General features: G+C 32.7%; 1 protein-coding gene across 1 annotated transcript; it reads left to right on the top strand.

The window, feature by feature from the left end:
• The first annotated feature begins 379 nt into the window (after positions 1 to 379).
• LOC133701163 (subtilisin-like protease SBT1.5) lies at positions 380 to 3137 on the top strand. Its single transcript, XM_062124991.1, has one exon. The coding sequence runs from the start codon at positions 506 to 508 to the stop codon at positions 2825 to 2827; it is 2322 nt and encodes a 773-aa protein (XP_061980975.1). The 5' UTR covers positions 380 to 505; the 3' UTR covers positions 2828 to 3137.
• Positions 3138 to 11645: the final 8508 nt, after the last annotated feature.

Genomic DNA, 11645 nt, shown 5'->3' with positions numbered 1-11645 from the left:
ATCATTAAAATAAACATTCTTAATAATCTTGTCATTTACGTTAAAATACATCCTAATTTTGATGATGTAATTTTAAAAGTTTCATACCGGTTGAAACTATATTTTACTTTAATTGATATTTTAAAAATATATAATTAATTAAAATACATCCTAATTTTGTATGAGTTTCTTTAAAAGCTCTCTTCATAAGTCTTAATTAAAAAAAAATACTGCAATTCATAATTTTTTTAAATCTATATTTTCAAATAATAACATGAAAATATCCAAATACACACTTTAAACCATCTCTTGGAAACAAGATTGATAGAATTTTTATAAAAATAAAAAAAACATGTGATCAGCATCTTTTATCCTTGTTAAATCCCACTCACTCACTCTTCTATTCGCCATTCCCTCCCTTAGTGCTCGGGAGTGTGTCACCCTTTCTCACACTTCCATTTCACTTTAAAGACGAAGACTGCTCAGTCAGTAGCAGAGCTCAAACACTCTTCTATTTTCAATCACAATGCTTTCTCTCCTCTGTCTCCTCTCTCTCCTCTCCCTTGCAACCTCTTCTTCGACAAATGAGCAGCCAAGAACCTTCATTGTCCAAGTCCAACATGACACCAAACCCTCTATTTTCCCCACCCACCAGCACTGGTACATCTCCTCTCTCTCCTCCATCTCCCCCGGAACCACACCCCGTTTGCTCCACACTTACGACACCGTCTTTCATGGCTTCTCTGCCAAACTTTCCCTTGCTGAAGCCCTCAAGCTCCAGACCCTCCCTCACATCGTTGCTGTCATCCCTGAACGCGTGCGTCACCTTCATACCACGCGCTCCCCTCAATTCCTCGGTTTGAAAACATCCGACAGTGCTGGTCTGCTTAAAGAGTCGGATTTCGGGTCCGATCTTGTGATCGGAGTCATCGACACTGGTATTTGGCCTGAACGACAGAGCTTCAATGACCGTGATTTGGGTCCTGTCCCGTCCAAATGGAAAGGGGTTTGTGTTAGTGGCAAAGACTTCGCTTCAAGTTCTTGTAATAGAAAGTTAATAGGAGCTCGCTTTTTCTGCAACGGATATGAAGCAACGAACGGCAAAATGAATGAGACTACCGAGTATCGGTCGCCACGTGACTCTGATGGCCATGGCACTCACACTGCTTCCATTGCTGCCGGAAGATATGTGTTTCCGGCATCTACATTTGGCTATGCACGCGGGGTTGCTGCTGGAATGGCTCCAAAAGCTAGACTCGCTGCTTATAAGGTTTGTTGGAATGCCGGTTGTTATGATTCTGACATTTTAGCTGCATTTGATGCTGCTGTTTCTGATGGGGTTGATGTTATTTCGTTAAGTGTTGGAGGTGTTGTCGTGCCCTACTATTTAGATGCTATTGCAATTGGGTCTTTTGGTGCTGTGGATTGTGGGGTTTTTGTATCTGCTAGTGCTGGTAATGGTGGACCTGGAGGTTTAACTGTTACTAATGTTGCTCCATGGGTAACTACTGTTGGTGCTGGAACAATTGATAGGGATTTTCCAGCTGATGTTAAGCTTGGAAATGGGAAGGTGATTTCTGGTGTCAGTCTTTATGGTGGGCCAGGTTTGGCTTCAGGGAAGATGTATCCAGTGGTTTATGCTGGGAGTGGTGATGGTGGAGATGGTTATTCTGGTTCATTGTGTGTAGAGGGTTCTTTAGATCCTAAGTTTGTTGAAGGGAAAATTGTATTGTGTGATAGAGGGATTAATTCTAGGGCTGCTAAAGGTGAGGTTGTGAAGATGGCTGGAGGGGTTGGGATGATTTTGGCTAATGGGGTTTTTGATGGTGAGGGTTTAGTTGCTGATTGTCATGTGTTGCCTGCTACTGCTGTTGGTGCTTCTGGTGGCGAAGAAATTAGGAAGTACTTGTCTGCGGCTGCTAAATCGAAGTCATCACCTCCTACTGCTACTATTGTTTTTAAAGGGACCAGAGTTAATGTTAGGCCTGCACCAGTGGTGTCTTCGTTTTCAGCTAGAGGGCCAAATCCTGAGTCCCCTGAAATTTTGAAGCCTGATGTTATTGCTCCTGGTTTGAACATCCTTGCTGCTTGGCCTGATAAAATTGGACCCTCTGGGATTCCATCTGATAAGCGAAAAATTGAGTTTAATATTCTTTCAGGTACATCAATGGCTTGTCCACATGTTTCCGGGTTAGCTGCTTTGTTAAAGGCAGCTCACCCTGAATGGAGTCCGGCAGCAATAAGATCGGCCTTGATGACAACTGCTTATACAGTTGATAATCGAGGCGGAACAATGCTTGATGAGTCTACTGGAAATGTTTCTACCGTGTTAGATTTCGGTGCTGGCCATGTTCACCCACAAAAGGCCATGGATCCTGGGTTGATCTATGATATTACATCTTTTGATTTTATAGATTTTCTCTGCAATTCAAATTATACACTTAACAACATTCAAGTGGTCACTAGGAGGAATGCAGATTGCAGTGGAGCTAAAAGGGCAGGCCATGCAGGGAACTTGAATTACCCTTCATTATCTGTTGTGTTCCAACAGTATGGCAAGCATCAGATGTCTACACATTTTATTAGGACAGTGACAAATGTCGGGGATGCAAAATCCGTGTACAAAGTTACAATTAGGCCACCTGGTGAGACTATGGTCACGGTTCAGCCAGAGAAACTTGTGTTCAGGAGGGTGGGGCAGAAATTGAACTTCCTTGTCAGAGTGCAAACTACAGCAGTGAAGCTGGCACCCGGGGCCTCTAGCATGAGGAGTGGTTCCATAGTTTGGTCTGATGGAAAGCACACTGTGACTAGTCCCATTGTTGTGACTATGCAGCAACCTCTTTAATTAGTTTGGTCTTTAAGGGGATTTAGGAAGTTTTCTCTATTTTCACTCTTTTTAGGTTTCTCTGTCATACTTTATCTGTATCTCTGTAAAATGAAAATGCGTGGGGGTTTTCTATATCAGGAAGCGAGTGGAGTTGGGGTTTGTATGCCGAGTGAAGTCATGATTTGCTTGAGATAAGAGGTGAGGATTGGATTCGAAGGTGTAATCTTTGTAGTCAAATAGCAGAATCAAGAATGTATGTAGAAAATGCTTTGTGTATGGAATATGAAGCCAAAACATAATGAAAAGATCTCTCTTTTCTTTTTGGAAAGCCTTGGTGTGGAATCTTCAAATAATAATTTTACTATTTAGTGCATGTGGGAAAAGATGCACTACATATGATTGTTTATTGAATTGTATTTCCTAGTCAAAGTAGCTGAATGTGAGTTAAGCAGCTGAAGAACAAAGACACCATATAATGACAATCATGAGGACAAAAACCATGTGGGGCTGTTAACTTGATGTTGTAAATTAACTAAATTCCTGTTATTTTTGTGTTAGTGATGTATCACGAGTATTGCTGCTGTTCATGGGATGCAAAATTCTGGTGTGCTTCTCACAGACAGAGGATTTAACTGGATTATATATATATATATATATATATATATATATATATATATATATATATATATATATATATATATATATATATATATATATATATATATATATAAAAGAAAGCAGCTAGCATGCATACAAACTTAAACAAAATGAATTATATAAATTTTTATTGCTTAAACATGTATGTAAAGAGAGCAATATATTTAAAATGATTGTTTAGTAATAATTACTTTTTAAAGCACTCAAAATGATTTAAATAAAAACTCTGTTATTGTTAATATTAATCATCATTTCATACAAACAAATTAAATGTAATCAGCCTTTTAAAATTTCAACAGCATTACCTTGATTAATTGCTTATCAAGGTTCACGAACCATGAAAACAAATTTAAAAGCTATTTATAAAAAACTTATTCTAAGCTCTAGAATACGTAAAGAAAAACATAGCAGAAAATGCTGGAAAAAAGCTATAAGAGATATTGCTTGGTGTGCAAAATATCTCTCATTCAACCTCTTTTTATATTAATTTTAGAATCAAAATTGTTGCAAAAATAATCATGGTAATTGTTAGGATTAATTCTTATCATTTTACTTTAATTACCAAAACCTAATAGTTTTTACCTTAAAAACTAAATATTTTTCCTTTGAAAATAAATTATTCAAGACATTGAAGGTTATTGCCCAAATTGTTCATTCATGGACTGACTAAACAAGCTAGGATGAAAAAAAAAAAATTATAGGCTAAAAAATTATTTTACAGTAAATTCAAACACATGCTCAGGATTCGAGACTTGAAACCTAGGGATCGAGCCTAAACTAAAGTCGAGCCATACGAGTACGAGTGCGCATGTCTAGCCAACCCCAAAGCCCATATCGTATATATTCTCTCCTCTCTTCAAGCTTCGATGCTTTTACGAGCATAGTTTAACTCTTCAATTTTCTATTCTATAAGCTATAAGAATTTTTCGTATTCTTCCAATGATTTTAAATTTCATAAAAACATGGTAGTTGCTCAAACACATATAATTTGTTTTAATCATGCTAAAGAGTTTTTATTGAAGAATAATTTTCAATTAAATTTTAATCCTAAAAGTGATTAAAGAAAATTTCTTTTGATTTTTTTTAATTTTTTTAATTATTTTTTTCTTTAATTTAGCCCGTCATCATTTGGTTTCATTTTTTTTTGTCAAGTTTAGTTCTTTTTTTTGAAATTGTTATTTACTTCCTTTTATTTCTTTTCTAATTGAATTGTGTTTTCAATTTCATCCATTGATGTTTGATTTTGATTTATTTTTATGTCAGATTTTTTTCTTATTCTTTTAATTACTATTTTTTTTTGTTTTATATCCTTTTTTGTTGCTTTTTTCTCCCAATTTCATTCCTTAGTATTTTTTTATTGATAATTTTACTTTTTTTAGGGCTTGCTTTCTATGATATTAATTTCAGGCTTATAACAAGGGTCGTGGGTTTTGGATATTAACACAGGTTAATTTCACTTTTTTTTAGGTTTTTTTTTAAAAAATCAATTTCTATCTTTCAATGTTTAATTTATTATGAATCGGTCTTCATGTTTTTTTTTCCTTTCTTATCAACGAGGTTATCCCAATTCTATGCCCATGATCACAGGATTAACAAGTGAACCCATGCTGATTTAGATTTTTTCTAATTATGTCTTTTAACATTAGATTGTTTAATAATTAAATTTCATTGTTTTATTCAATTTGGTTTAAACGGAGTTTTCTTTACATCATAATCAAGTCACGGATTTAGCATGCTAAATCGGTTAGTTTTTTTTAATCTTTTTTTTCTTTGTCAATTTTTTTTTTATTATTATTATATGTTATCAAAATCATATTATATTATTAAACCGGTCAAGTCAATGACATAAGCCTTTCATCATATTACATTTTCTACGTGCAACCTGAATATATGATACAGTCATATTTATAGTTGTTAGAGGCCATTCATTATCTGATTTAGCCAAGACTTTGAATCACGGGATCACAAGTCAACCTCTTGAATTAATATATTTACTAACCGTATCAATTATGATCAAATATTTATCATGTATAAATATATTAATTATCATTTTGTATGTTTATAATCGAGGTCAAGATTACAAATCCTATAACCCACTTCTATATATATATATATATATATATATATATATATGCGCGTGTGTGTGTGGTTTTTCTTTATTTAAATAATAAATCAATAATAGTTTTATGTTATTCACAATGCTTGGTTGGTTTGAAAAAATCACAACTTGTAGTTTGATTTGATATAAGAAATAAAAATATATGATTTATATTCAAAAAAAATAGAGCTAAAATACAACCTTATATAATTTTCTTTTCGTCTCTCTCTCTCTCTCTCAAGCACATAGCCAGCACACAATCTTGACAAGAGTCTAGGCAGATCGGGTTCGTAGCACAGGAAACCATAGAGGTGGATTTGGGATGTGTTTGGTCTTCGTTTCCTTGTTTGTGATTTGCTACATTATTTTGAGCTGAGTCCCTGTTTGGTTCTGAGCGTTTGTTGGGTTTGGACCCCTTAATTTACGAGATTTATAAAATATAAGGTAAGTTGACGGTTGCTTTTTAAAATATTTTTTATTTGAAAATAAATTAAAATAATATTTTTTAATTTTTAAAATTTATCTTTTAGAATTAATACATCAAAACAATATACAAATATAAAAAAATAATTCAAAACAAATGTTTCAAAATGAATATACAAGTCCATAGTTTTTATTATTATTATTACTGGAGGATAGGTATCGAGTCTCCCTGGTCCGTTTAGTTAAATTAACTCTCATCTTGATCCAGAGAGATTTATGATGGGCCGGGAGGAGTGAGCTCTTCGTGAGGCATGGTTCGAGCAGCGCATCAAGTTCACTGTGGACAAAAGTACCAGACTCTGTCTCTGCTTGGAGAAGTAGATATTGAACACTAAATAATCATGTGATGAGGAAATCCTATAATCAAAGTAGAAGAAAATGTGGGGAAAGGATTAGGGCAATTCCTATACCATCTGTTTGTTAAAGAGGGATGGCATAGAGATTATGAAAAGTGAAGGATGCCATGTTTATTTTACTTGATAAGGTGAATGAATTGACATGCTCCCTTCTCTTTTCTTTTCATTTTCGTTTCCTTTTAAAAATTTCATCAACTTTTTTTTTAATCCTTTTAGAGCCTAATTCCATGAGATAAAGATTATGTTTGGGAACGCGGTGCAAACCGTGTTCCTAAAAAATTTAATTGTTTTTTGCTAAAATTTAATATGATTTGTACGTTTTGGATCGTTTTGATGTGCTGATGTCAAAAATAATTTTTTTTTAAAAAAAAATTATTGACATGCATTTCGGTACAAAAAGTTATTTGAAAAGCAACTGTTACCACACTGCCAAGCACCCTTAAAGTTTTCAATTGAATTAACAAGATATAATTTAAAGTAGGATGGCCATAATTTAAATGACAGAAAAAATACAAAGTCAATCTTAAAAAATTTTGGATTTTATTTATTTTTCAATCTTTAAATTAGAAAGAGGGAAGAAAAACTTGTGAAAACAGAGAAATTATCATTTGGCCACAATCTTAGTTTTTAAGTGATGGGAAAAGTAGATCGGGTTTAGTTTTGATTTTATTTTATTTGGTTAATTATTTTTTAAAAGTTATTTTAGGGTGTTTTGGGGTTGTTGGATGATTTATATAGATTTTATGGTGTTTTTGATGTATTTTAAGGTAAAAATTAGTAATAAATAAATAATTTTTAGCAACCAAAATGACGGTAAGATTCTAGCTAGTAACCTTACAAGCGACCCATTACCTATTCAACAAAAACAATATATCAAATGGCCTGAGGAACTTTTTTTTTAAAATAGCCTAGGCTTGACCTTTTTTATTAAGTCCACTCGCGGGCGAGACTTTTCTAATTATGTCCAAGCATATGGGTCTCACTTATTTTTGTTTTAAATTTAAATTTATTTTTTAAAAAATTATTTAATTACTATGATAAATATATTAAATTCTTAAATTAATTAAGAATATATTTTATATATGATACTTTGTTTTCAAATAAAAGTATAATAGTTTTTTTAAAAAATCTTATCATGTTGCTTTCTGCATAGTGTTATTAGTATTGTTATATAATTAAATAAAAATTATATTAAAAATACAATGTTATTAAGTCTAGTTAGGTTCATGCTCGAGTTGTGAGTTTGACAGATTATCTCTGGTAAGTCTAGATCGATAAGAAAATATTGTCGTCTAGATATTTGAAAAATATTTACTTCAAAAATAATTTTAAGTTGATAATCAAAATTTTACCTACAAATATAAAATATATTGAATGTTTGTATGATTTTTTTTATAAAAATCTATCCAACTCGCAACCCAAAATCAAGGTTGGACCAATTACCTAGTTCTTTCTAAATGAGCTATATTCGTTTTACAATATCTGTTATTTTCCCTTCCCATTTATCTTGGTGTGTAATCGGTCCACACATTGTCTTTTTTATTAATGCATGTTTAGTATTGTGTTTTTAATTGTATTTAGGTGTGTTTTAAAAATATATTTATCTTGAAAATATATCAATTGATTTTTTTTTATGATCTTGATGTGCTGATATGAAAAATAAAAAAATCTACAAAAAATTATTTTATGTTTACCTATTTGATATTGTGTTTTCAATTGTATTTGAGTATGTTTTAAAGGTATATTTATCTTGAAAATATATTAAATTAATTTTTTTTTGTTTTTGATGATTTGATATATTGATGTTAAAAATAAAAAAAATCTAGAAAAAAATTATTTTAATACAGTTTTAAATAAAAAATATTTTAAAAAAACACTCGGGATAACCAAACATGCATAAAAAGAGAAGTTTGTAAACTATTATATTTTTTTTTTCTTAGCAACATGGAATTGTAGATATCTTTGCATATTTTCTATTGAATGGATAAAAGTATTTTTGAAATGAAAGAAAAAGAAAAGAAACGAAAACGAATCGATCTTCCGTGCAAATTGCTTGAAGTGACTAAGGATATTCCATCCATAGTCGGCAGAAAAAGGAGCGACAAGGACTAAGGAGGTTCATGCACTTGCTAGACTGTCGTCCGCGTTCATTTCGCGTTATAAATCAATAACATCCGAATATAGCAAACGACAAAGCTACAGGAGAAGCCAAGAGACAGGAATGGAAAGAGGAAGGACCCACCACGATTTTGTTTCAGATCTAGCTAGCAATACCTTTGGTTATTTTCATAATTAATTATGCTCGTGTGCTCATGCAGTTAATTTATTTTATTTAGAAAAATATTAAATTAATACTTTTTAATTATCTTTTTATTGTATTTTACTTGAAAAATATTTAAAAAAAAACTTTCATATCACATTATCAAACCCGCATGAAATCATATTAGTTGAATAAGATTCCTATGTTTTTCACCCTATGTATGTTTTTATCACTTTGCTTTTTCTTTTTTATTTCTTTTTCTAATATATTATATTGTGAATTATAATTATAAATTTTGTATATAAAAAAACTAAAATAATAATTTACTATTCATTATCATAGATTCTTTACAGTAAAGCAAGTGACCGGTCAGCCTAGAACACTAGGATTTTTAGCTTGATACCCAGAACTAACCCAATCTATCCAATCATATCTTGACATGCTTTTTTTTCGAGTTCTCAAGAGTCGTGCACGCAATAGCTGAGGCAAGAACTTGACCCTTTTTTTTTATTAAGTTCACGTGCGGGCCTGACTTTTTTTTTATTTTTTTTTATTTTTTTTTTCATTTACGTGGTGTGTCCGGGCCAGCTTACGCGCATCACGACTATTCCCCACGGCCCGCTGGACATCCTGCAAGCCCAGGAGCAGGTAAGACACCGCGGGGGTGACAGGCGTACACATAGAGGGTCGAACCCGGGACGGGGGCGGAACAAGTCACATGAATTGACCACAGCAGTTAAACCCTCATGTGCTGGGTACACACGAGAGCTCGAACCAGGGCACTCAGGCAGGGCAAAGCTTGCCAAGACCACTGAGCTACAAGCCTCGTGTAGGTCTGACTTGTTTTTGTTTTTGTTTTTTAATTTAATTTAAATTTTAAAATAATAATTAATTAAAAATATGATAACTATATTAAATTCTTAAATTAATTAACAAATATAATTTAAATATGATACTTTGTTTTCAAGTAAGAGTACAGTAGTTTCTCACATCCTATCATTTTTTTAAAATATTTATCATGTTACTTTCTAGATAGTGTATATTAATTGTCATGTAATTAAATAAAAATTATTTTAAAAAAATGATGTTATTAGGTTTAGTCGGGTCCATAACTCGAGTTGTGTATTTTACAAATTAGCCCATATGAGTCTAAATCCATAAAAAAATATTGTTGTCTTTGTATTTAAGCAAATTAGCCCAGATGAGTCCAGATCCATAAAAAAATATTGTTGTCTTGATATTTAAAAAACAATACTTTGAAAATAGATTTAAATTAATAATCAAAATTTTACTCACAGTTATAAATTATATTGAATGTTTGTATATTTTTCTATGTTTTAAAAAAATGTATCCAACCAGTCTTGAGGCATGTGATGTCAAGAATGACGGGTCTGTCTCTTGAAAGGTATTGAAAAAGAAAGGGAAATGGGTTTTAAGTATAATCATAAAGTTATGATTATAGAATTCAGGAGTCGTCATCTAGTATTATGATTACTAGTAGACTTATGGTCTGCGAGAGTCTGGGTAAGGGATTAGTTGTGTGAGGAAAAGACACATCACCTCCAATGAATTATACTTAAGGTAAGTTACATTGTTATTTGATTGTTTTTCTAAGTCGTGTTTCTATCTGTTGGTCTTGTCTAAGGTTAATGATAGATATCTCTTTATGAGAAAATCTCTACCATATTGGGTTGAAGCATGATTGTTCTAAGGCCTAAATTTTAGCATTACATTTATTTTTATTTTTGTATCTTTAATATCTAAATGTATACTCTACAATGTAGTTGTATACCTCCAAATATTAAAGTCTATAGCTAAATGCTAACACTTTAAATATAAAGTGAACAAAGTGATTGGTGAAGGATGTTTGATATTTTAGTCAAACCTTAACGAATAATCATAAACTGGTTACGATATTCATTTTACATTTTAAAACATGAAAAAAATTTAATTTTTGTTTTTTATGAAAATATGCTTGGAAAACTTTTAGGATATGGTCGTATGCATGAAAACAAAATATTTTTTTATTTTTTTGAAATAAGAATTTTTTTATATTTTTTTGCTTTATTTCCGAGAATTTCAGAGAAAACCAAGTATTTTGTACTAGGTTCATATCTTACAGTGTAAGTTCATGGCCTAATATTGAACAAAATTGGTAGATAAACATGCGAGAAAGTCACAAATATTTTTGAAAGAACTTTTGGATTTTTTTTGTTTTTGTTTATTATATTATTATTATATGGGTTTGGCTAGACTCGACCCGACCATTTGGGCCAGACCTAGCCGGCTGGGCTCGGCTCAGGCCAACTGGTGGCCCAATAAACCTAACATCTTTTCTTTTTTGGGTCTAAGCCCGACTCAACTCAACCATGTAGGCATCAACTTCGATCTCATGCCTACTTTAGTTGGGCTAGTTAAGGCCCAACATCACACTTTTTTTTAAGTGGATTGGACTCAATCCATCCTTATAGGCTAGGTCCAGCCCAGGCCTGCATGGTCATTGACCCTCCTAATGACTATGAGGTTAACTATATATCCATTGCATGTAGAATTCTGCATGCAATGGCCATCATGGGGGAGTGTTTAGGAAGAAAAGGAAGAAGAAGGTTCACCTGGCTGGAGGAGAAGAGTTGTCGGTGGTGTTTCTAGTGGTGTTGGGAAGCCCAGTGTGTGGTTGGTGGTGGCAATGACGGCGGATGAAGTGGTAAAAAGTTGAAAGACAAAGGAAAACAGAAAACAGGGGTAGGAGCTGGTTTTTTTTTTTTTTTGCCAACTTTGGACCTTGATTTCTTAATGCTCAGGTCATGGAATCCATCCCTATTTATAGGGGGTGGAAAATGGACATTTTATCTGTAATAGTAACAAATATTGGCCCTTGATTTGAACCGGAAGAATCTTAACCGTTGGTTTAAAATTGCCTTCACGAACTATCAGATTTTGAAACCACACGGCTACCTAAGTTATTCTCTTTAGGGCGGCACC

The sequence above is a fragment of the Populus nigra genome, chromosome 8 (genome assembly GCF_951802175.1).
Source record: "Populus nigra chromosome 8, ddPopNigr1.1, whole genome shotgun sequence".
Lineage (NCBI taxonomy): Eukaryota > Viridiplantae > Streptophyta > Magnoliopsida > Malpighiales > Salicaceae > Populus > Populus nigra.
This window is presented reverse-complemented; position numbering and strand designations above follow the sequence as displayed.

Bases quoted from the DNA above. Each gene is read 5' to 3' on its own strand.
- LOC133701163 (XM_062124991.1), top strand. From the start codon at position 506: ATGCTTTCTCTCCTCTGTCTCCTCTCTCTCCTCTCCCTTGCAACCTCT.